Source organism: Prionailurus viverrinus, chromosome X (assembly GCF_022837055.1).
Source record: "Prionailurus viverrinus isolate Anna chromosome X, UM_Priviv_1.0, whole genome shotgun sequence".
NCBI lineage: Eukaryota > Metazoa > Chordata > Mammalia > Carnivora > Felidae > Prionailurus > Prionailurus viverrinus.
The window spans coordinates 118,835,589-118,861,339 of record NC_062579.1 but is presented as its reverse complement, the minus strand read 5'-3'; the positions used below and the strand labels follow the sequence as shown (position 1 = coordinate 118,861,339).

The window sequence follows — 25,751 nt, the reverse complement described above, 5'->3', positions numbered from 1 at the left end:
GCCCCTCCCCCACTTACAATGTCTCTGTCTCTCTCAAAATAAATCAACTTGAAAAAAATAAATAAAAATTCTAATGGACAAAAGTTTAGACAAACAGGGAGAATCACGACATGGAGGCAGTGAAGAAGAGGGGCAGTGGTGCTGCTGGAGCCATGGCCTCAGGATGGCCTCACACTCCTGGCTCCCTCTAGGAAAGAAGGTCTGCAGCCTTGCTCTCCACCAGTCTATGCTATGGCAGGTGGCCCTATCTCCCTCCTGGAACAGAGGAGGGAGTCCTGAGGGACCATGGTCACATACAAATTTTTGTGGGACTTGAACTGGGGAGGAAAGTAGGGGCTTGCAGTGGCATTACAAGAGCTGGAAAATACCCTGGGGTCCCTAAAAGTGACCTGTAGACAAAGGTGCTCTGCCCCTCTGGTTTCAGAGTCTTCCAAGGGTGCCATGGAGGCATACCACTTAGCAGACTTGGATTTGGACAAAGCTCCCAGTCCTGGCAGGAGCTTTAAACAGCAGCAACAACAGGGAAGTGGTGCTCTGAACAGGACTTATCTTGATTCACTGAAAAGTACAAGGAGGTATTGATTTCTCTTCATCTGCAGACAAGAGAGCACCATTATTTGCCCAGACACTCAGGGCTCAGAAATCAGACCAAATCCGGACCCCGTCTGTAGTGAGATTACCAGCACTCAGTCTGCCCCCCTGCCCTCTCACCCCAGTCCCAGGCTGTCCCATCTGACCAGCTTACAGGCCAAAGCCAGCTCATGGCACCCACCTGGGCTCCCAGCTCCTGGCAGGGCTGGGCAGAGTCAGCATGTGCTCAATCCAAATCCCCTGAGACACTTTGGCTCTGTCTCCATCCACACTGGCAAAGAAGGCAGCTGTGAGTGGGGCTGGGGGCTGTAGAGCCTCCTTCCCCAGCAGAGGACAGAGGACATAGCTGGCAGGCTGAACTTGGACAATTTACAATAGAGCTATTAACAAGCCCAAGAATGGCAGGGCTAGCACTCTGATGGTAGGCCCTCTCAAACCCTATGGCTAGTACTTTTTCCTAGGATGCTATGGCCACAAGTGGGATAAGATGACACAGATAACATTAAAAAGACAAGAGTGATGTACTCTCTCCCTGGAGGTCAGGCTGTTTTGCTCCTTTTAGCCCTAGGACATCCAGCCAAAAAGCTCTTATTGATTTCTGTGCCCTGTCTTGACACTGAGCACATGGGGACACTGACCCTGAGGCTTTGCAAGGAGATGACCTAGCAGAGGTTCTGCAGTAACAGTGGCAGGCAAGCCTGGAAGCCACCAGCCCCAGACAGAGATGAGTAATTGATTACCTGCTCGAGCCAGGAGAGGATCTTCCTAGAGCAGGTGGGTCCTGGCTCTTCTCAGAAGGCCTGTCCTCATCCACCACCTCAACCCTTTAGGCAAGATGAGAAACAGATGCACCACTTGTCCCCAGGGCACCTGTGGCCTGCTCAGCCGCCCTACAGCTTGCTGTTCCTAAAGGACATGATTTCCTTCTGTGCTGTCTATGGCCATGAGGTGGCCCAGCCTGGAGGCTCAGCAACTCCAGTTTGAGATAAAGGACAGCATATCAGGTTGAATAGTATCCCTTCAAAATCCATGTCTGCCTGGAACTTGTGAGTGTGACCTTATTTGGAAATAAGGTCTTCGCAGATATAGTCAACATAAGATCGGGTCACACTGGAACAGGGTGAGCTCTAAATCCAATGACCAGTGTCCTTATAAGAAGAGGGAAATTTGGACACAGACACACAGACAAAAGGTCATAGGACAATAGAGGCAGAGACTGGAGTGATGTGTCTACAAGCCAAGGATTGTCAAGGGTTGCCTGCTGCCACCAGAAGCTGGGAGAGAAGCCAGAGACAGTTTCTCTTTCACAGCCTCCAAAAGGAACCAATCCTGCTGACACCTGGATCTTGGACTTAAAGCCTCCAGAACAGGAGACAGTACATTTCTCGGGTCTTTGCCACCCAGTTTGTGGTACTTTCTTATACCAGCCCTGGCAACCTAATACAGCCAGTAAAAGCACATCATTATCTGTCACTTCCTTTATGCTGCCATCACCCTTTCCTGACTGTATTCCAGTCTTCAGCTCACTATGCAACCTTGTCATGGATGCTTTCCTTGTTTACCTCATGGAATGTCCCTAAAATTTAACTTTCTGGAAGTCTCTTCCCTATACTCCCCAAATATTCTCTCCCAGAAGATATTCTGTCTCAACTGATGGGGACACTCCTCTCTCACTCAACTGGAGTGTCCTAATGTCCTGATAATTTCGTATTGAATTCTGTTCACCCTTTAGGGCCCATCTCCAATGTTATGGTCACTTCCAAGGGCCTGGCCAGGCAGAGGCTCCCAATGATAAGCCTCTGGACCCCAGCCCAGTAATCCTTCCTGCTGAGGCATTGTCCAGCCTGTCCCTGGTAGAGTGGGAGGGAGGGCAGGGGAACAACTCCTTTTTAGCCTGGTAGCTACTTTTGCTTCAAACCCCAGAAGCCCTTGGAAACACTAAGGCTCTATTGGGGATTAGGGGCCTAGCCCTGTTAGCAAATAGCCACAAGCTACGTTCTGTCAGCCAGATCTTGCCTACACAGAACTGCCTGCTGAGGCCACAAGTGCCACCATACCCACCTACTTGCTCATCTGGCCTCCAGACCAAAGCCACTAGGCCCTCACAACTTCCCTTGCTCAGGGACAGAGGCCCCTTCCCACTCTGCACCTGCTTTCCATGGTGATCATACTCCACCTCTGCTGGCAGGAGGCCTTCTCTGCAGCCAGCAAGAGGCTTGCAAAGATTCCCTTGCTGACATTTACCTCTTTGCAATGAACGGAGCCTGCATCTCCTGGGCAGGGCTGCTGCAAAGGAAGCAGAAAGGCAATGTGTTGGACAGAACTCATGGACAAGTGACATCATGACCACTTTGCTTTATAGGGTCCTGGGCCTCTCTCTCACTCCCAGTACCTTATTAGCCCTGATGGCTGGAGCCAGAAGAGCATCTGATAATCCTGGAAGGTCTAGCCAGGAGGAAAGGAGGGGAGCCAGTTGGTAGCTGAGCTGGCCCAGAAGCCAGGCCCTGCTGTGTCTCCTGTCATGTAACTCACCTGGTGCTCTTCTTGGCTGCTGACAGAACGTAGGAGTGCTCCCGGGAGGCTGTCTTCCTCACCACACTGCTTGCAGCCTCTGACCTGCGGTGACACAGAGAGAAAGTATCTAATGGCATAAGGCAGGACTCACTCTGCCAGCATAGCCCAGCAGCTACCCAGGATGGCTCAGGGCCACCCCAGGGAAGCAAGTGCACAAAGCCAAATTAGCGCCTGCTCCCAGAACTATTCAAAGGAAACAGAGACCATGCAGCCCACATTTATCAAGCATAGATTGTGGGCCTGGCCCTGTGCTGCATGCTGCAAATCCATACTGGCTCATTGAGTCCTTACAACTTAGGAAAGTAGGTGCTAGTATCACCCACAATTTACAGATGAAGAAACTGAGGCATGGGAAACTTTAGTGACTTGTGTGAGACCAAACACTTAGCTGATGGCAAAGTGGGCAGTCAATGCTCAGCAGCCTGGCTCCTGAACTTCTGGCTCTTCCCTTGTACCTCCCAGGCCCAGGGACCACTGTCACTGCAGACTCTGGCCGTAGGATTGTCCATCTGCCAGACCTTCAGCACAGGAGCTTTGCTGTGTTTCTTAAGGCGCAGAGGGCCCAACAGACACTGGCAGTGGGGGCAGGCTCAGCCTGGGGTGGGGGGGGGCAGTTACTTCCTCAGAGCCTAGCTGCTGCCCAAGTACCTGAGCCTCATTTTGAGGTGAGGGGCACTGGCACTTCCAGAGTGTAGCTCTGCCACCCAGCCATGCGGGCCCTGCCCAGCATAAAGCATACACAGCATCCACACAGCACACACGGCATACACACAGAGGGCTCCTCCTAGGAGGATGGCCGATTTTGGTTCAATTTGCTCAGGACCCTTTTTAGCAAATTGATATAAAGTCCTGAAGCACCTCCCTCTGTACACTCTGTGCACCCAGGGGAGGCTTCCCCCAGCCCTCATTACCTAGGTTCTGTTCCATGAAAGTTTCATAAAGGGTCCCCTGAGCTGGCCCAACACTGAGTGGGTGGTTCTGGGATTCAATGAATGACACCTGTTGCTGGAAGCCACTCCTCCAGCAAACAAGCCAGCACTGATATTGTACATGTTGTGCATTTTGTCACTGCAACTGGCACCATTCCTATATTACTGGTCCACAGAAACTTGGGCCCCTGCCCTGACTGTGGGATGCGCAGCGGGCACCATTACCTCCGTTTCTGCTCATCAGATGAGAAGAGAACCTCCTCCTCTTCAGCATCCCCTGATGCTGAGCTGCGTCTGACATTGTAGGGTGCCCTGGGGGAGGGGAGAGGGTGTGAGGATGCTGTTGGTTGTGGCCCCTCCTCCCCCATCTCTGCCTCTGTTCCCTGTCACAGGCTGCCACCCTCAGCAGTTTGGCTTCCTGACTTACAACAATAATAGCACATGTTGGCATTGCTGCCTCTGAGTCTTTGCTCATGTCACTTCTTCCTCCTCAAGAGCCAGCCCTCTCCTCTCTCCTTATTCCAACCTTAACTGTCCTCCAAGACCCAGTTCAAGCCTCTCCCCTTCTCCAGAAAGATTTCCTACCTGGTCCATGTCACTGGATGGTTGTGACAAGGGATATAAAGCAATATAAAGATGTGGGGCCCTTGGGAACTGCAGATTCAACCCACACTTCTGTCCAGAAACCCCCTCCTTGGCCACATAGTGGGGGGCATATTTGATAGGGGCCAGAAGGGGAGCCCCAAAGATTTATATCCAAGAAGCAGTTCAGATTTCAGCACAAAATGCCAGTTACTTGGCTGCCAGGGCTATCATCATGCTCAGGATCATCAGGCCCCAGCGCGGCCCAGCCTACACCCCAGAGGGGTGCAGAGGCATGTCCAGGAAACAGAGTCAGCCAACATCAGCCCCAGAGATATGACCCATGACCCTTCCTCCAGACTCACTGGCCCCTTCTATAAGCTTCTTAGAGCCCCTGCTTCACCACAGATCAGAAGAGCAATGTGCTCCAGGTCATAGTGGCAACTGGTAGGAATGTCAGGCCTGCTGTTTGGGCTTGTCCTTGAAGGAGTGAACTGAACTGGGTCTGCCATTGCATACTTACAGCTTCTTGTAATCCTCAGTGGTCATCTTATAGCCGGAGGAGGAGGGCCGAGGAAGCCCACTGGGAGCTGCTCTCAGCAGACCAGCAGCACTGGAGAGGAAAGGAGTTTCCATGTGCCCACTCCCAAGCCCCCTCTTGCTTCTAATTTTGTCTACATGCCCCAGCAGGAATGTGGCTGGTGGCCTTTCTTCTTTTCTTTCAGCCCTGCCACACACCCATCCCATCTGTGCCACCCTGAGCAGGGCAGCCCTCCTGCCATAGGTTGACCCAGGCCCCTTGACCCTGCCTTTATGATGGAGCGCAGGTTCAACCTGACACCAAGGCGCTTTGATGACATGCCACTTCAGCCTTCTGGGAAGAAGGTAAAGTAAAGCACACAGCTGCTGGGAAACAGGACTGCCCAATCTGGGTCATACATCCACCTGGGGCTTTGTGTCCCAGCACTACTCTCCAGGGCCCTGCCCTACACAGGAGAGCTACCATCCACCACCCCTCCCCACCCGTGACAGATAGAGTAATCTCTCTGCCATAAGCCTGACCTAGGCCCTCATGCCTGGTGCTTGGCCTAGGCCCTCACCCCAAGGACACACACCTTTTTGGATCTCCATTGGCCTTGGGGAACTGCCGCTGTGGCTGACACGAGCTGTCTATGGGCTTGGTGAACACTCCCCTATAAGAAAGCCCAGAAGAAGTAGCCCTGTGAGCTCCCCTGTGAGAATCCAGGGAGCAGTGGTGTGCAGGCATGTGGAGGCAGGCAGGGTCCTATGGTTACCTACCGGATGATATAGCCAGTGGGAGCCCTTGTGCTAGGAGGCCTGCCGAGGGAAAAGAAGGTATGAGGTGAAGCAAAGACGCCCTATTTCCCCTGCACCCAATGCCAGCAAAGTGGATTGGCTGGTGGATGCCCCAGTGTGGTCAGAATGAGGGGAACAAGAGTGGCTGGCCATTTCTCAAGAGAGCCAGCTACCCCTTCACCCAAAGCCAGGCTTCCTATTCTGCTCCCTCATGCTCCCCAGGAAAAGTACTGGGACCAGCCCAGGATGGCCCTGGATCACAGTAAGTGCCCAGGAAGATGTGTTCCATGGCTAAACATTTGCCGCAGAGGGGTCTCCTCCAAACTCAAGTTTTTCTCTCACCTTCCAGGACCCAGCACTCCCCTGAACAAGAAGTCTTCTGGGATTGATGACAGTGCTCCCACTCTCTACTCTCACAACTGGAGGCTGCATGGTCAGAGGCCTGGGGTTGAGGCATGGCAGGGAGAGCCCAGGGTCCCGGACCTAACCACACAGCCTCCTTTGGGAAGGCTCATGAGGGACCAAGGGGTAGAACCAAAGGCAGCTTCCCCACCCTTCCTGTTCCTTTGGGGCCTCTCTCCTCCAGCTCCTGAGATGCCCACATCACAGACTTGATGAAAGTTTGGGACTGGAGGGCATGGCTGGAAAACAGACTGCACATGCTGGGTGTCTCCTGCTTGGGAGCAACTGAGCGGGTTCAGAGGGCCAGTAGTGGTAGGCAGCAAAGAGCTGTGAGTTTGGGGTGCAGGGGCAGGAGACAAGGATTCAGCAGATGGCCTTTCTTTCTAGGAAGACAGTAGCTTAAGGGCTGGAGAACAGGGAAAGTGGGTCTAAGGGAACCCCACACAAGCAGGTGAGAAGGGCAGCACAGAGCCACAGTGTTCTCCATCATGGCAGACCCTGTCCTTAATAGAGACAGCAGCCTGCAGGTGACAAATTTGCAAGCACACTTGGGGTGGGGCCTGAGAAAGAAAGGCCATTTCCCCCCATCTAGCCACACAAACATTTTTGGCTTGGGGAGGCTAGGCCATGATCACTGGCTGTCCCTTGGATCCACTTCTTTCCCCAAGAGAAAAGGAGAGCCGAAGTTTATGTAGACTTCCAGGTATCCCTGCTCTAGGCCCTGAGTCACAGTGCCCTGGGATGTGCTTTCTAAACATAGCCCCAAACAGAAGCCCAGGGTGAGAACCATACCACCCAAAGTAAACTAGCCCCCTAGTGAGTAGACTGTCTTTAAACCATCCTCAGGCCTTCACCAACTTTGCCAACTGCAATAATCACAATCCATAATTCTCTCTTTTATGTTCACCTCTCTATTTGGTCCATGCCTGTGTTCCCTGCTAAGATGTTAGTTCCCCAAGGAGAGAGCACAGGACCTGGCTGGTACTGGATGCCGAGTCAGGGAGGGGTGGTGATGGGCAAGTCCATAGTTGTTAGAGGCAGCCCCAGAGACTTAGCAGTGAACTTGGATCCCTCCCTTCAAGCTGCTGCCACTGCCTCTATCACCACCTGAGAAAGATCCTGGCACTGCCTTCACTGCCAACTGCCAGTGAACTGTAGCAAGACTAAAGCCTGAGGTTTGCATTCCCACCACTCACTGACTTGGCAGTGCTTTGGAGCACCCCTAGACACCGATAGGCAAAAGTCTTCAAAATGCAGACGGGATGGGCTGTTCCCTTTGGCCACATGTCAGAATATGTCATCATGAATTTGGGAGACCATTGGAACAAATGTGTCCATCTCCTTGACACCCTGATTCCTTCCTAAAATTCACCTGTGCACCCCAGAGAGCTATGCAAAGGCTGTAAATCAAACTGTGGGCAGTTCTTTGGTTCCGCAGTGCACTCAGCAATCAGGGCTACCTACAAGAGAGTCATGTGTGACTCTCAACACTGTGTAAATCACCTCAGATATGTTGTCTCACCCTTTACAGAGACTTCCCAATGTCCACTAGGCAGCTGGAACCATGGAGGCCCATTAGGTAGCCAGCCTCAAGGTCACACAGCAAGGCCAGGGATCTGAACCCAGTGACACCTGCACTCCCTTTCCCAAGAGGAAGCAGAGTAGAAAAGCCTGTCTCTCCTGTGGATTTGAAATGATTCACTGCAGACCCTAACATCTATTTTGAGTTTGGGCTCCTCCTTATCCCCTGAAGACTGCGGCATGAGGCCCACTCACTGGCCACCAGGCATCACCTCTTACCTGGTCTTCGGGACTTCCCCAGCTGATGAAAAGGATGTGGCTCGACTCCGACCAGGAGGCAGCTCTCTGGAGAAAAAGGGATCCTGAAAGAGTGGCTCTCTGCCATCAGCCACCTTGCAGCCTCCATCTTAGAGGCTGTCTGCTGAGCCCCAAAGCAGGTGAGGTGGGGTGAAGTGCATGCACCACAAGAACTTGGCTCACCATTCCCATCTCACCTTCTCCTTCCCTGGCCTTTCTCCACATTCCACAGGCAAGTATGTACATGCCCACTCGGCATCAAGGGCTTTCCCACCTTGTAACTTTGGTTGAGTCTTGCCTTCAACTGGATTGCTTTCCCGTGCTCTGCCCTCCCCAGCTTGCCTGTGGCCACATGTCCCCACTGAAGTCTGAATGGTGGAAGTCCCTCAGGATCCCCAGGCATCGACGGGCCTTTGTGGATTACAGCCCTACCCCACCTCATTGTTGCTGGCCTCCTAGCCTCCTGGACTTACAGGGTGTGGCCCTCTGATTCATCCTGCTTGGTGATCCAGCTCTTGTCCCCCTTCAGCGTGGTCCGAACCTTCATCTGCTTGAGGACATTATTGCGTTCCTCCTCACCTGGTAGTAGTGGTTTCCCTGGAGGGGCAAGGCCAGGCAGCCTCAGAAGGGGAACCCAGCCCCAGGACACTGATGCCTCCCTGCCAGTCTTCCCAATATGCTGCTCTCTGCTGCCGTGCTTGTGGCCCTTGCAGGGCAGGCCACACACCAAGCCTGGGAGAAGAGGGAGTGCAGTCCTCACCTTTGGTGCTGCCTCCAAGAGCTGAGATACTCATGGCGCTTGCTCTGCAGATCCCTTCTCAGTTGATTCAACAGGGCTCCTGAGGACAAAGGCAAGCACATGGCTTGTCACTTCATGCATTTATAATGGCTTGCAGGTCATCATGTGGTCCCTGACTGCCCTTTGGGTATAAGGAGGCAAGAGTTGTTGGAGTTTGGGTGGTGGGCAGAGGCCAGGGAGTGAGCACACACTGGACCTGTCATTGTCTGATAGTAAAACCACCTGTCTGCCCAGAGCTGCTCACATGGGGAATGGGCTGCTATGGAGCTGTATATTCAACAGATGGCTTATAAGGGCAAACCACAACCCCCCTAGAGAGTTCTGATGGCCAGATTCCAGGCCCAGATGAGTGTAGGGGAGAGAGGGGAAGCAGTGGAACCTCCACAGGGTAGGCTTCCTGAGGGCTGGCACTAGTGGGCTCAGAAAGAAGGACTAAAGGAAGGGTGGGGGCTGGGAGACCAGTTCCTTTGGGGTTGGATTATCTTTCTCACTCTTTAGTAGCTGTCTGACAGACCTTTGGCAGGTCAGCTAATGTGTCCAGTCTGCCTCACTGTCCTCATTTGTAACATGGAATTTTAAAAACTCTACCCTTCAGGACTGCCATGAAGGCAGAATGCACCAATGTTCTTGAAAATGCCTGGCACCACCTGGGCACAGCAAAGATCGCAGGGCAGTTGGACAGGAGCCAAGGAGCAATTGAGTTTCAACCTGTCTTCACTGGGACAGGGGACTGTCAGCTGTCCTCAATCAAAACCACCAAGCCTGAGAGTGTGCAGCCCTGTGTTGCTCACGGGTTTGCTTCATCTCCAGTGGGGAAAGCCCAGGGCCCCCCTGCCAACTTCTAGTAGTGCTCAGGGACCAGGTGAGGGTTGGGATCTGGTAAGGAATTGCTGTTGTGCTCTGCTTTCTCTTCCTCTCTCTATTCTTGCCCTGCTCTCCTTCCTTGTCTTTTCTCTGCCCTTTAGCCATGTGTTTCCCTCCTGTAGCCAGTGAAAGGTGGACCACAGTGACCTCCAGAGCCTCACAGCACTGTGAAGATGTTTGTCTCAGAAGAGGCTGGGGTGAGGAAGCCAACTGTCCAGGCTGGGAATGGCCCAATGCTAAAGGCAGATGGAAGGCCCATATCGTGGGTCTAATCCCAGCTCTGGCCTGCCACAACTAGCCCTGTGGGCCTCAATAGAATTACTAGAGGTTCCGGCAAGTGGACATGATGGGAATGAGGGGCCCTGGCCATGCTGGCATAGTCCTGAGGCAGAGCAGCCTCTCCCTTAGGAGCCTATTACCCGCTGCCCACCCCCCCACCCCCCCGCTGCCAGCTGGCAAGGCCCGGACATGTTTCTTTAGAGGTCAAGGGCACACTAAAATGGCTAAGGCAGGGGCCAAGATCAAACCAAATTTGCCATGTTAGCAAGAGCTGGCTTTCCCATAAATTGCACTGAATGAGCAGCCCAGGAGGCTCAAGCCTGATGCGTGCCAGGAATGGCACTTCATCACAGCAAATGGCAGCCCCGCTGTTCAGCCCCTCCACCAAGGCTGCCACATCAGAGTTATATTGAGCAGAACTCATTCCATAAGCAATCTTTAGACCACATACATCCAACTGTCCCATCCCAGCAGCCCATGGAGTAGCCCCACCGGGCAGGACACACAGACACACTTGCTACCTAGGATCTTGGCCCCTCAGTCTCCTGGTGCTGCTGACTGACTGTGAGACCTTGGGCCAGTACCTCACCTCTGGGCCTCAGCTCAGGGCCTCCTACTGCTGAGTGTTTAAGTTCCTTCAGGAATTCATCAGTTTCCTCTTGACAAACCTGTTGACCACATTGCCTAGAAGTTTCCTGCCAAATCAGAACCAAATAAGCCACCTCCAAAATCAGGATAGACTCACACACATGCAGAATGACAGAGGCAGAGGGACCACTGGGAACTCCCTGGCCAAAGGGGCAAGGATACATGTAAGAGCCCACAGCAAGGGAGGGTGGAGTTGCCTTTGGTCCCATCCACACAACTAAGACCCCAGTCAGAAGACTCAAGGCTTATGCCCCACCTCACCAGGCAAAGAGCAGGGCTGATGCTACATCTCAGAAGTCAAATGTCCCCTTTTGATGGGACAGTAAATCTGAAATAGTCAAGAAGTAGAGTCTTCCCATGGGCTTGAAGAAGGCAGCTCTTTGGAACAAGGAGCCTTTAAAGTGATGTGCCCCAGCCAGACAAATGGACACATGAGGTATGAATCAATGTCCCAGCTACAGAGTTGGCTTTTCCCTCCACTTCACTGGTCCCTCCTCTCCCTGCACCTGCTTCATCTGTGCCTCATTCCAGCAGCTTGGCCCACATCAGCCCTCACTTTTCACTCAGCTTCTGCTGGCTGTCCATTGTCTCTAAGCCTGGGGCAAACTCTCCAGTGTCCAGACCCAGTTACTTTTCTCACAAATGACCTTCAATGTTGACACTGTGCTCCAAGAAGACCATGTACTTCAACATCCGTAGAAGGTGGCCCTACCACAGTAATTCTCATGCCTTTGCTTATGCTGGTTCCTCCCAACTGGGATGCCATTCAACTCCTCCTGCTGAGCTAAGCCCTGCCTCTACCTCAGGGGCCCACCTGTCTTGCCTGCTCCTGCTCCTGGGGACTCTCCCCTCATCTGACCTGCATGCCTTGGTACTGTTGATCAAAGTCTTCCCAGACAAGACCTGCTCCCTCTACCAGCCTCAGCAAGAACAAAACTGAAGCATCCCCTTACACACCCAACACATACCCTGCACTAATTTTCTGCACTGAAGGCTGGCAGGAGCCATGCTTTTGACTAACCATACATTGCCACCTCTCCTTGGACCCAAGTCTCTTCTCAGACCCACCATCCCCTTCATCCCCAATCAATGGACAGCTGGGAAAACCCTCACTAGAGACAGGAACAGCTCTGAAGAATGGGATGCAGACCACTCAGGAGTATGTTTCCCAGGCAGCACTCACATACTGTTGGTGGGCAGATCAATGGACTCATCTTTTCAGAAGACAAATCTCTATATGTTTTGAAAGCCTTGAGAGGGTAAGACCATTGGTCCAGAAGCTCCCCTCACAGCAATCTCTCCTATGGAGACAAATGAGTAAGCAGAACAAAGTATACAAGAGGGGTGGTGTCCCAGTGTTGAGTATAATGGCGAAAATTAGGCAATAATGTAAATTCCCAACAGTGATATTTAAACATACTATGATACATGATTCCAGCAAATACTATGCACTTATTACAAATGATATGGATATATGATGTAATTTGACAAGTTTCATGTGTATGGTTTCCATATATCATTAAGTGAAAGAAAGCTTTTAAACAAAAAGATGTGTAGGATGGTGCTATTTACTTAAAAGACTAAACAAGCAGTCATTTAACCAAATGAAATGGGAGCTGAGGCTGCTTGGATAGGTAATGATGGATCTCCAAAGTTGACGCAAGGTGAAAAGTGCCAAGGAAGGACTGGGAAGTGAGGAGAGCCAATGGATGCATGGGGAATTCTCTCCTTCCTCTGGGGTAGACATCCTGGGGAAGGTGCCCTGTGCCTCTAGGGTCCCTCTGGGCTGCTCTGAGCAGAGCCTTGCTGCCCGTAGGCACACACACAGCCTCCTCCAGGATCCTGGGTCTTCTCTGCACACAGCTTGGGTGGGAGGGAGAACAGGTATGCATTTTGGGGGGTATCTCCCACCTTACTTCTAGTCTTACTCTTCCTTGGGGCACTTGGGTTTCTTGCACAGCCTCCTAGGCCTCCCTGGCACATCAGGAAGGGCCACCTGGATTGACAGCTGATATCTTTGCTCCTCATCCCTAAGTGGCTTCACATGGCTGTGACACTGTCCCACTGCCTGGACCTCAATCTCATCTGTAAAGTGGCGCCAAGCCACCAAGCCCATGGACTTGCTCGCTGGGTCTCCTCCTGACAGGATATTCCCAAGCCACAGCATGTGTCACTGACTAGAATTTGGTACCAGTTCTTTTCCATCCCATAGTTTAGGTGTCATGATGTTGGTGGGTGTCTTCATCTTCCAAATGGCCCGTGTGAGTGCATTTCTAGTTTGGATAGCCTCTCTGTGTACACTTTCAGTAGTACAGCTCCTGTTTCTACCTTGATAGGAAATCTTTTGGTACCTTAGGAATGGTCATATTGCCCTGCTTAGGGGCCTGGCCTAGACCACCAAAGGAACAGGTGGCTTATCAGCCACTTTCCACCCTAGCTATCCTTCATAGGGTAACTCCTTGTGCCAAGTCCAAACAAGGGTATATACCCAGACTACACCAGCCTGTCCCATGGCAGCTCAGGACCAAGTCTAAGTCCTCCTGAGCAGGCCAGGCCACCTCAGACACTAAATGGGTGCCCAGCCCACCCTCCTTGCCCTTCATACCCTTATTCCTCCTTCTTCCATTAGCCTGCAGATGCCTCTTGGGGTAGGCAGGGGGGAGCATCCTTAGCAAGGATGACTGGGGGGAGATGGGGACAGGCACTCCTGATGCAGATGGTCTCTGAATGCACGTTCCTCCCAACTGCTGAAGCCTCTCAAGGCTTTCCAGCAACCTCCCAGGGAAGGGGCCTCTGGCCCTGATTGGATAGAGAGAAGGAAAGAGCCAATGAGGGAGTGCAAGGAGCCTGTTTTCCCCAGGCCATAGCAAGCCTGGTGTGGTCAGGGGGTGGAGTTGGAGCTGATGCAGGCAGATTAGCAGGAGGGAGGGAGCCAGGGAGTTGGAAGACAGTGACGCAAATGCTTGGCTGATGCATGAGGAGACAGAGATGGAGAGAGAAGCAGCAGGAGAAGAGCCTCTGCCCCACAAGGACGTGCTCTGCCTCCAAGATGAGAAGACTAATTCAGAGAAAATTTTCTAGAATTGCCACCCAGGTTGACTCTCCATGTTGTGCACACCCTTTTTCTCAAGCAGGCTTCTGTTTCTTTGCCCTTGCAGCTACCTCTTTGCCAAATGGCCTAGAGCCTCAGCCCAGGAAGCATGTCCCAGAGGAGCCATCAAGTCCCACAGCCCCTTGGCTAATCCCATTCTCGGTCACACTGCACTAAAAATGTCTGCATTTCCCAATAACCTGGAAGGAAAAGGAAACCATAGGAGAGGAAGAAGGAATAGGGGCAGAGTCCACCTCAGGCAGACACCACAGCAGGCTGGACCTGGACAGGCATCTGCCCTTGTGGCTGTCTCCAGCCCCTGAGTGCCACCCATCCTGGAGTTCTCAGTCTGGTGCTGCTGCTGCCCTCATGCTAACCTGCCTCAGGACTGAAATGCCCTTCCTCACCTCCCCCATCACAGTTGGGACAAGCTGGCTTCTTACAGACAACTGGGTGAACACCAATGAGCAGGTGAAGTGGCTAGGCCTGTGAACACAAACAGCCTGGACATCTATCCCATGGGCCCACCCCAGCCCCAGTGACCCTGGCCTGGGATCTTTGTACCAAGGGCTTGTGTGAAAAGAGACAAGTTGAACTAGTGGGTACCTGGGGAATGAGGGAATGCTGAATGCCAGGCAAGGATCTCCAAGGCAAACTGGGAGGGAAAAGGAACAAAACACTCTTAGCTTTGCACACCAAGGAGCTGCAGCCAAAGGACACAGGTGTTGGGACTTGTCTGAATGTGTGTGTGCTGGGCGCTGGCCACAGTGAGCAATCATGAGTGGGCACACCACAGACAGAAGAGTAAGAGGTGGGACTTCTACCCAGAGGTGAGTTTTGACAATGTGCACCCAGAAGGCTGAGAGGGAGCCTGGCTGTGTTTCCCTATGTGTACCAACTTTCTGTGGACCCCATCCCCGTCCAGCAGGGATCACATGCAGTTGTGTCTTTTGGAACCTGAGCCTGCAGCTCAACTCTGGATTGACCCCTTAGGTGTGAGTCAGGAGTTGGCTGAGGAAGCCAGTGGGACAGGACAAGAAGACACAACCCCAAGCATGGCCCATGTGGCCAAGCCCAGTGACAAACTATGGATGTGGTAAGTGACATATACATGAAGGCTACAAGGCCTTGGGCTGCCCGGTGCATGGGCCAGTTGCTGGGCCAACCTCAGGCCACGTTTGAGTAAAGGTTTGTCTGTGAGCATTTTTTAAAAACAATTTTTAAAAAATGTTTATTTTTGAGAGAGAGACAGAGTATGAGTGGGGAGGGACAGAGAGAGAGAGGGAGACACAGAATCCGAAGCAGGCTCCAGGTTCTGAGCTGTCAGCACAGAGCCCGATGTGGGGCTCGAACTCATGAACCATGAAATCATGATCTAAGCTGAAGTCAGCCACTTAACTGACTGAGCCACCCAGGCGCCCCTGTCTGTGAGCATTTTCATGGGACTCCAAAGCAGGGAGCCCTAATCGAGGCAGAGCCCCAGAATCACTTCAGCAAAAACATAAGTGCTCCTATCTGGGTCATGAGGGAAGAGGTGAAGTAATGAAAAGTCCCTTGTCTCTCAACAACTTGTTTCTAAGATGAGTAAATCCAACCACTTCTGATCCTTCCACTGGGCACTGTCAAGCGGTCTCAGAGAAGACAGCTGGACTGACAGGAAGGACACTCCTTTTTTGCATGGGACCTTGGCTCCCCATCATTGGGTGAGGGTATCAATGACTAAACAGTGGAAAGACACAGCCTGCAAGGATGACTCCAGCTGTCATACCTGTTCCTTCTTGCCTTACTATAACAGCCTAAGTTGGGCTCTACAACACCAAGGCTCTAGTTCTACTGGCCAGAATCCCTCCATACCTCCCTTCTGGCCCAACTGGTAATGGGGGATTCTGACCATGGGGATGAGGCTCTTGTTCATTCTCACTGTAAACACTCCCTTTGAACACAGAGCCATCAGTGGTCCCAGGATGGAGAGAAAGTCTCAAAGAAAAGACCCTGTGCCTTAGATCCACCTTCTGGAATGCACATCTAGGTCCTCTTTGGGTGTGTTCCAAGCAAGTGCCTTTGAGCTTCAAGATTAGAGTCCTCCCTTGTGCATAAATACCCATGAGAGGCCCCTATTAAGCCCCTTCAGGGTAATGAACTATACTAGGATTGGGGTGGTCTGGGTTACCAGGGGAAGGGTAACACCAAGGTAGTCAAGCCTGCCTGCTAGAGGACTCTGCCTCTTACCTTTTCCCTCTAAGCACCAGAAACAGAAGCAAGAAGGGGGTAGGAGACCATGCTTGTTCAGATAGCTGTAGAGCCAAGCCAGCTGGGCTCATTATCTGTCATTTCATGGGAGAGGCACACTCATGCTGCTAGAGATGTGGAGGACTTGGCCAAGGCCAAGAAGCCACACATCTGTGATGTCTGTTCAAACTCGGGTACAAATAAAAGAGCACTAGACAAGGGGTCCAAGTCCTAGTTCTGTCAAAACACGTCACTGGACATGTCACTTACTCTCTCTGGGTGAAGATGAAGTCCCTAGTCATAGGAGGAAGGCATGCGTCTCAGTGCAGCCCGTCTGCTCATCAGCAAGTCCATGGGACCCCATGCAGTGCTGTTTTCAGAGAGCTTCCCTCCCTGTCCTGTCCTCCCTCTGCAACATCCCCTGGAGGACAAATGCCTAAGACACTGGGCAGGCCATGGGACAGGCTCTCCCAGGAGGCTGCAGCAGGAAGTGCAAGAATGGGCTGGCATGCACTCCACATGCCAGGCTGAGAAAGGCCTGGACAAAGAGATGAATGGAGTGAGGCCACAGGCAGGATATAGCATGGAGTGTGAAAGAGCTGGGGATGCCAAAAGTCAGAGAGTGTGACCTCCACCCCCAGCTTGGGTGCCCTCACCCAGTCTTTTCTGAAGGCATTTGGCCTAATGTCTAGGTTTGGACCCAGGCCAATACTCAGGCAGCCAAGTGCTAGAATGATCAAATGTGTTATGAAGCGGTCTCCTGTGGCCAGGTCTCATGACTGAGGACATCCTGATTCCCAGTCTCAGCATCTGGCAAGAGGACGATCAGCAGACAGGTTGCTTTCCTCCTGGAAGGGGCCCTTCAGAGGCCTGCCAGAGTGATGGCAGAGCAGCTGGGTCATGTCAGAGACCCCCAGTCTGCTACTCAGCACACAGCTCCCAGGAGCCCCAGTGGAGCAGAGCACCTTGACCTGCATGTGATGCTCCAGTCCTAGGGACTCCCATGTGGAGGCTAATGAGGCAGAAGGAAGGAGGTGCACCACGTGGAAAAAAGAGCTGGAGGAGATTTGGATTACAGAGGGAAAAATGTAATATGGAAAAAGAATGCCTGGGGGGGGGGTAGTATTTGTAAATGTGCTTTACAGGTAAATGAGTTCTACATGAAAGTCTGGAATTTCACCTTCCCTCAGCCCACCCCCAACATCCCAGAATCTAGACTTCTTGGCGTCAGTGCTGGAGGGCCCTGGAAGGCAGCTATCTGAGGGTCTGACACAGGCCAACTCTCTTCAGAGGCAGTGTAGAGTTCAAGCCCCAAGGGGGTAAAGGGAGCCATGGCTGCCTGTCACTCTTGAGGAGCCAGGATTCCTTCTGGCTGTCCTGTGCCCACTTTCTAGTTTTCCACAGGCTGGATACAAGTGACTGCTTGGGGTGACTGGTCCATTTCAGAGGTAGCTTGGCCTCAGGGACCAGCAAGGGCTTCTTGGCAGGGTCCTCTGAGATACTTTGTGGAGGCCAGGGGTCTGGGCAGGGTTAAAACGATGGGGATAGCAGGGCCCATGAACCCTTACCCCAAACAGAGCCCCTTGCCAGAGCCATCTATATGAATTATTCCCACTGTTTCCAGGGCCTCTACCTCTCATGCTGTAGCATGAGAAGAGGCCCAGAGGAACCCTGGGAGCTCTCCTTCAAGGCCTGGGCTGGCTTGGTTCCTCACCCCCTGGACCTAAGAACCAAGGTGGTCTTAAGCTCATCCCAGTAGGGCAGAGATGCTATCCCCATCAGCACACAGACAGCCAAAGGGGTTGAAAGGGATTCAGGGGTCATAGATCCCACCCCCCACCTTAACCAACTCCCTCCTCAAGAATACCCCTGTATCCTCAATGTTGCCACCTATTCAGCCTTTGCCAAAGCAGGCCTGGTGACACACAAGTCCCCGCTCCCCCACTTGCCCCTGACTAACACTGGCCAAAGAATTCCTTTTGTCCTAGTTACAGGTGATTGTGAGTAAAGCTCAAGAGGAAAAGAGAAATGAGCCCCCTCTCCCCACCCAACAATACCTCCCACCCCAGCCGAGCTTGGACAGGCCTCCTCCCAGCTACTTTCTCCCCTTCCTGTCCACCCCGGACCCAGAGTGTCCTGAGCTCCACCCTTACCTATTATCACTGTCCCCATTTTTTTTATAAGAATATGGAGACTCAGGAGAAAGAATTTGCCTAAGGCCACACTTTCATTTATTCAACAAGCATTTATGGAGACCTGACAGCCAGGCTGGGTACTGGGCAGACAGACAGACGGACAGGAGCCTATAGCAGCCCTTCTAGGGCACTGCCAGAGTGCTGCATTTCCCAAGGAAGTGCCCTTGGCTCAGGCCGTCCCAAAAGAATGAAAGAATAAGTGGGAGCTCACCGGGCAGAAGTGGTGAGACAAATCCTGGGGTTTTGTTTTGTTTTGTTTTGTTTTGTTTTTAGTCTAAACCAGGCACTGCCTGGTGTAAGCATTTTCACTCATTCTTATGATTGGAACCCTTGCCACATCAAGCTCTCTGGAAAACTGACCTAGTCATCAGAAAATGGTGTGCTGAGCCAATTATCACAGGAACCAGACTACAGGGTAAAGGTCAGGACCACCAGCAACAGCCTGCAGCAGCATGAGGCCTGCCCACCACTGGTCCCAGAGGCCAGGTCTCCTCCCTGACCCAGGGCATGGCCACAGAGCTCCACAGCTACCTCCACCGCTACCACCAGTGGCTCCAGTTCTTGGTTTCCTCTTGCAGTTGGAAATGAGCACACTCCCCACAGGAAAAACCTAGACAGTGGTTCTGAAAGTGGCCTCTAGGTCCCTCTAGAATACAAAACCCCTGGGACATGCGCTTAAGCTGTAAGTTCCTGACTCCCCACATTAGAGTTTGACAATGACATCCATAGGGCCTCTTGACTTTCATTTTTCAGCCCCTTCTCCACCCATACCTGTCCCTTCTGCTTTCCTTCCCCTACCCTTCTCAGTTCTCATTCACTGCTGTGCCCCAGTGCCCAACACAGGCAAGTAATCAGAAAACACTCACCAAACACATACATTATCTGTGAGACAAAGTAACCTGGCTCCATTCTTAATCCTCAAGTGAGTCTTGAGTGGGTACCTCTCTGTGCCTCAGTTTCCCTTTTGGAAAAAAGAACTGATGCGAGCCCTGTCCACTCCCTGACCCCTCCATGGCCGCTCCTCAATGAACATTACTGTCACACAAGTGCTCCCATGTCAACTTCCCCCTTCCTAACGAAAATTATCAGAAAAGTTAACAGCAGGGAATCCAGATGAGACTTTGAGGGAGTTCTTTGTATCATTCTCACAACTTTTCTGTGCGTTTTAAATCAATCCAAGATAAACAGTTAAAAATGAAAACAGTAGACATTATTAGAAAAAAGGAAGCAAATCAGATTTTAGTAGGCATCCAGAAGTGAATTTAAGAATTAAATGTTTTGTGACGGGGCGCCTGGGTGGAGCAGTCAGTTAAGCGTCCGACTTCAGCCAGGTCACGATCTCGCGGTTCGTGAGTTCGAGCCCTGCGTCAGGCTCTGGGCTGATGGCTCAGAGCCTGGAGCCTGTTTCCGATTCTGTGTCTCCCTCTCTCTCTGCCCCTCCCCCGTTCATGCTCTGTCTCTCTCTGTCCCAAAAATAAATAAACGTTGAAAAAAAAATTTAAAAAAAAAGAATTAAATGTTTTGTGGCAAATATTTAACTGTGGGTAGACACCATATGCCTCACTGGTACAGACTGGTAGTGATTTTTAAATCATTTTTCTTTAGATGCGGAACCCACATTCCTCCCAAGCTGGGCCCACCCTCAGCCCTGGCCATCACAGTCGCTGGAGGAGGACACTGTGAAGCAGGTGTTCCTGGCTTCAGCCTCCCTTCTGTACAGGTGACAAAACCGAGGCCTCTGGAGGTTGTGTGGTCTGCTCAGGTTTGCACAACTAGATGGTGGCTGAGCTGGGGTTTGAACCCAATCTGACCTCTCAGCTTCTCTCTTACCACTAGGCTGTAAAGACACCTCCCTGGTACATCACACACTCTACTACTGTTCATCTCTCTGCTCCACTTCATCAGTCTCCTGCCAGCTTGCTGACCCTCAGAAGCAATGATGCCGACCTCTCCTGAACATCACTCTCAGGCATGTGGGTCCCCTAGGTGCACTGCCCCTGTCCTGGCATCAGCCAGCTCTCTGCAGACACAGTGGAAATGAATACAGAGTCCCTGATGGATCCTAATCACAGGAGCCAAAGGCCTGGGGCACCATGTGGGTTGCTGCTCACAGCTCTGAAGCCATGGAAAATGGCTCTCCCTTCTCCAGCCATGATTCTGTCCCATGCCAGGAGGGCCTGGCAGTGGGGCAGCCTCAGGACTCAGCAAGCAGAAAGAAAGCTGGTGTTATGCATAAGCTGGCACCTTATGGGCTGTGGCTTGAAGCAAGATCCAGACCAAAGGGATCAGTCACCCGTGGAGGCTGAGTGGGAAAGGAAGAAGGCAGGCTTCCAGCTTCCAGAGTACATTGAGTCAGATTTGGGATTTTTCTTGCCATGTAACTGAGGACAGTTCAGGGACTAGCTGCTGATGCCTATCTGCCCTGCTAGATCTCAGGAGGCTACATGGGCACTAGGCAGAAACACAAAGAGCACCAGGCATGCTGAGGGAAGCTGAGGTGAAACACTAGCCACCCCTGGGGTCACTGTCTTCAGTGGCTGAAATCTGGACTCTAGTTGAGAAGGAAGTGAGGTGGACAAATTCGATGCTGGTCGTTGCTCCCTACTGAGTGGCTGTCCATCTCCCCAGCTAGCCTGTCACTCCTTGGGGCAAAGCCTGCCTGTGATTTCCCTCCAGGCCCCCACTGTCCAGCTCTGGGTAGAACATATAGGGGCTTAGGAAGAACTGGCTTTGGTCTTTCAGGAACACGGGGGAGGCTAGACTCATGCAGCCCCAGTGGATATATAGGCCTTGCCCTGGCAGCTGCCAAGCTCCTTCCCTTACTTCCAAGCCCTCCTCTTCCAGGAAGCCTTCCCTGATACTCCCAGTGAGGGCTGCTCCCCTGCTCCAGGCTCCCATGGCCCCTTGTGTTTATGCTACTCAAAGCTGCAGCACCCAGTATGGAAATGGGGTACCTCTGTCACTGACTTGTGATGTCCAAAGAGTGGAAATGAACAGATGTGAAGCACCTGCTGTGTGCTGCTCTGTGTACCTTCCATCAGCTTACAATAGTTGAGTATAGGGACTCCAGGCAGGCCAGGGCATCTGAAGTCCAGGCCAGGAAGGCACAAGGGCTGGGGCTGATAATTGATGGAAGTGGGTAGGGAAAGTGAGGTGGGTCTTCTCCTTCCCATCCTATGGCCCAGGGGTAATGAAACAAATAGCACAGGCACCAAGACCAGCCAGCAAGCTGGCCCCTGGTCTGTACATCTATGTCCTAGCTAGTTGCTTCTAAGCGGCAACCAGGGCCTTTGAGCTGGCCTCTGGGCTGCCCCTGATTTTTCAGATGAGGCAGTGGAGACCCTGGGAAGGTAGGTACATCTCCTGCTTCCCCTTTCTCCCAGACTTGCCCAGTATTATGTGAGCTGGTGAGGAAGGAGCAGGAATGCAGAGCCTTTCCCCACTGCCTAGGCAGAAACACAAAGAGCACCAGGCATGCTGGGTGGGACCCAGCTCATGGGACCCTGCTTCCAGTCCCCAGCCAGGTACCATGACCAGAAATCTAAAGGGCCATGAGACCAAAGCAAGACTGGCTCTACTGCTTGATGGGGTGTGAGGGCATGTCTCTCTCAGGGTTCACAGAGTGTGATCCTGAGATGCTTTGCCATCTACAGTGTCAAATCTAAGTGCAAACAGCTCAGTGAGAACACAATTCCTACCACATCTCAGATGTTCCAGAGCCCAGGCCCGCTCACACTGACCTCATCTGAACCCCCAACAGCCTTGGGTGGGAGGAGGCCTGGTGTGTTACCCCTTGGACTGATGGAGCTGCCCAAATGCCCCCAAGCTCGGAAGTAGCAGAGCAGACAGAGATGCTGAGCATTCAGTCTTCCTGAGGCCAGGTATCACTCTACCTTTCCAAAGAGGACAAGGCTCTTGGCTCCCCTACCCCCATCCAAACAATTCAGCCACAGAGCCCATTTGCTGCAGATCCTGTTGATAACACTCAGTGACACTTGATTCGGCGCCTTCTGTCTGGGCAGCTACCTTTCTGGTAGCCCTGCAGGAGACTGCCCTGTGCCCAGCACATGCTCATCACAAGCAATCCTCGAGCCCCCTGCTCTGGGCTCCAGGGTGAGCCAGCCTCTGGGTCTCAGTGTTCTTATCTATAAAATGGACACAGGGTGAACTAGCTGATCTGAGATGCCCTGATTCCTTTGCTTGCAGTCAACTCTTACAGCACCTTGGCCCCAGGCCATTCACTAACAATCAAATCATTTTTCCAGAAAGGGTGAGAATAGAGGGACCAGGCCAGCCTTCTCTGCCTCTCTAGTTTACTCTCTTTGCTTACAGGGAAAACCAGAAAACCAAGTTCATTGCCTCCTTGGTGGAAGCCCAGGAGGAATGCTTGGAGCGGGTGAGGATCATGGAAGGGGGAACTGAGGCCCTGAGCTGTCCCCGCCACCTGACTGGGTATGGGCGGGGCGTCCCCCACCCCCACCCCGTTGCCTCTCCACCGGGCCGCGCCAACGGCGACTCGACAGCCCTACCTGGCACAGGTGCCCGGCTCGCGGGGTGGGCCGAGGAGCGGGCGGACACGGGGCGCGGGCTCCCTCCGGTGGACAGCGCCCAACCGGGCCAGGCCAGGCCGGGCCCGGGGCGGCGGTTGTGGGACGGCGGGAGCCTGGTGCAGCGAAGAGCGTGCAGGGCAGCGAGGAGGCGCGGACTGGGCTCCACCCGCAGGAGAACAAACAGGTTTTCACCGGCGCCCAGTGCCTCGCCCCTCGCCCCTCCCCTCGGCCGGCCCCCTTCCTCTGCCCTCTCTTGGGGTAGGTAGATGCGCCTGGCACATTCCGCACATTCTCCCGCCAGTGTCCTCGGCCCTCCCGCTCCTTCCCAGCCCCGCCCCTCGGGGCTACTGGAGAAATCAAGGCCGGGGCACCCCGAGGCGAGCACAGAGCAAGCTCCAGAAGGCTCTGCCACGGTGGAAAACTTCCAGGCAAATTCCTTTGGGCTCCCAGCTCCGGACCGGGAGGTCTCCGCCACATGAACGCCCCGGCTGCCTACTTGCGCCCCTGCCCACACCCGACGCGATCTGGCCCCGGTTCAAGGCCAATGACTTCCACAGATGCTTTGGGTTAATTCTGTCGAGAACTACTGTTCCTAGATCCATTTTACAGATGAAGATCCCAGACAGGGGCGGGGAGGGGGGGAAGGGGGCCAGAGGCTGAGATCATACAGGAAATCCCAGAGGCTGGGAAGAAGAAGAAAGTGAGGGAGCCTGGCTCACCGGCAACACTAGAGAAGTTCTCACCCTGGAAGGCCATGCTGGGAGCACCTTGTCAGCAAGCCGGGCCACCTCACAGGTGACACATCCAGACCCCTAGGACCAGTGCAGTTTGATAAGTGTCATTCATTTGTGCTTTTTGAGTACTTGTGTCATTGAATCATGCTTACTGAGTACTTGCTATGTGCAAGGCACTGGGTTGGGGACTAGGAAGGAGGGAGCTTCAAAAGAAGCCCCAACCCTGCCTGTGGGTCCAGGGAATGCCTCTTATGTGAGGAACTTAACTGCCGTCGAACAGACGGCATAGGGTTGGCTAAAAGTTGGCCTATCAGATGATGGGATCAAAAGGATGGACCAACAGTTCCTCCTTCATCAAGCTCTGTCAAGTCTATGTCCCAAATGGCCTTCCAATCCATAGACTTCTGTCCACGCCCACTGCCACCACCCTAGTGCAGGCCTGGGCTATAGGACCAGCCTCCTTGCTGGTTTCCCTGCCTCTGGTTTTGCCTTTCTTCCCACCCTGTCTCCACACACAAGTCAGTTTAATAGTTTATATGCGTGCAACTCTTTGATGGCTTCCCGTTGCTCTCAGGATAAAAGCCAAACTTTAAGGGGCCCCAAGAATTTGTGGCACCAACCTCTCTCTGCACATCCAGCCACACTCCCCTGCTTCTGCCTTCTGAATATCACAAGTCCTATCTCCTTGGGGTATTTGCTCCTGGCACTCAGACTCCCTACAATGTCCTTTGTCCCCTTGTCTTAGTCGTTCTCCAAACCTTCACTCAAGTGGCTGTAGATCCTTCTCTGACTGCATGTGCCACCCAGGCAAGTAGATTGCCTCCTTCTGTGTGCTCCCCCAGTTCCCTCTGATGACATAGTTCTAGCATAGTGGCCATCACCTCTATTATTCTACATGGTGAGCTCCAAGAGGGCAGGGCCACATCTGAGTCATCGCTGGGACACAAAGACAAGCACAAGGGGTTGGAGGGGATTTGCAGAAGGAGGGAATTGAGGGGTGATTGAGACTCTAGAAATAATTCTCATTATTCTCTTCCTGGGCTTTATCAAGTAGGGAGGAAGTGACCCTGTGTCTATGTGACTATGTGTATAGGGAGTGGGGATGGGGGGATTGTATATAAAGTCACTTCAGTTCATCTGTCTCTTGCCAACCAGCATTTTTCTGCTTCCACTCTGGTGGCCAGTATCTAATGCCTTCCCATCCTCTGCTTGGGTTGCTGGTGGCCATGGATTTGGCTTGGCCTCCTAGCTCCTAAATATACTCACTATATGACCTAGGGTGTATCACATCCCCTTTCCTTTCAAGAAACTTCAGATGTAGAGGGCACAGTGATGGGTTAGATATAAGGGTGAAGAAGAAGGTGGTACTTGCCTCCCAAAGCCTCCAGTGGGAAGGGGAAAGCTTGCTCCAGAGCCTTAAGTGTGGGTGGGTCAGCTACAGAACACAAGACTGGGGTCCAAAGCCACCAATGACCAGTCAGTGAAGGCTGCCCTGGGTTGGGCTTCCCTGGAGCCTCAAGCTCTTCCCATGTCCCAGGTGATTCAGCCCTTGCCCAGGCCAGATATGCCATGACAGTGTCAGCCTAAGAGACCAGCCTTTCTTCAACTCCTCCCTCCCTCCCAGGCTGCCAGGCCCTGCAGCTGATCTCACCTAAAACGGGTTTGACTCGAATGGTAACTGCTTTGCCCTACCCTGCCCTGCCTTGCCCACCTGTTCACTGTCCCAACAGAAACCCCCACTCCTACCAGGGCCACCCCCAGCCACCTCAGCCAGACTTCAAGGTCCCTGCCAACTTCATCAGCCTCTTCTTTGACTCCTTGTTCTCAGGCACCTGGGCCCAGACACACCAAGTGCTTTCATACCACTGACCCCTGCACAAGATGTCCCCTTGGTGGTGACCTTCTGCCCATTCTCAACCACAACATTGGCTCATTCACAAACTTTGCCTTGGCCTAGAACTTGGAGGTCAAGATTTTAGTGACTGTTGGCTGCCCCCAGACTTGGCTCTACCCCTGCCTGGCCTGAGCTTGGCCCTGTCCCTCTCTATTCTCTGCTCAAGTCTCTAACTAAGGTGAGCCTCATGGTGGGGCCAGGCTGGGCTGTTTGGGTAGACAAAAGGCCTGGAAGGTAGAGGCAGGAGTGGGCAGG

General features: G+C 52.8%; 1 protein-coding gene across 13 annotated transcripts in view; it reads right to left on the bottom strand.

Moving 5' to 3' along the window:
* Nucleotides 1-23,029, bottom strand: part of ZNF185 (zinc finger protein 185 with LIM domain) — a 64,515-nt gene extending 41,486 nt beyond the window's left edge. For 5 of the 13 annotated variants that reach the window (XM_047844158.1, XM_047844169.1, XM_047844160.1 and 2 more), the window contains exons 1-12: nt 22,848-23,029; nt 8,974-9,052; nt 8,687-8,810; nt 8,196-8,261; nt 5,976-6,014; nt 5,792-5,869; nt 5,200-5,289; nt 4,320-4,406; nt 3,124-3,207; nt 2,836-2,877; nt 1,332-1,415; nt 773-862 (exon numbers count right to left, since the gene is read on the bottom strand). In XM_047844158.1, the coding sequence (XP_047700114.1) occupies nt 773-862; nt 1,332-1,415; nt 2,836-2,877; nt 3,124-3,207; nt 4,320-4,406; nt 5,200-5,289; nt 5,792-5,869; nt 5,976-6,014; nt 8,196-8,261; nt 8,687-8,810; nt 8,974-9,007 (818 nt within the window). In that variant the 5' untranslated portion in view covers nt 9,008-9,052; nt 22,848-23,029. The remainder of the gene's footprint in view (nt 1-772; nt 863-1,331; nt 1,416-2,835; nt 2,878-3,123; nt 3,208-4,319; nt 4,407-5,199; nt 5,290-5,791; nt 5,870-5,975; nt 6,015-8,195; nt 8,262-8,686; nt 8,811-8,973; nt 9,053-22,847) is intronic. The other 8 variants (XM_047844159.1, XM_047844164.1, XM_047844167.1 and 5 more) reach the window with 7 other exon arrangements.
* Nucleotides 23,030-25,751: the final 2,722 nt, after the last annotated feature.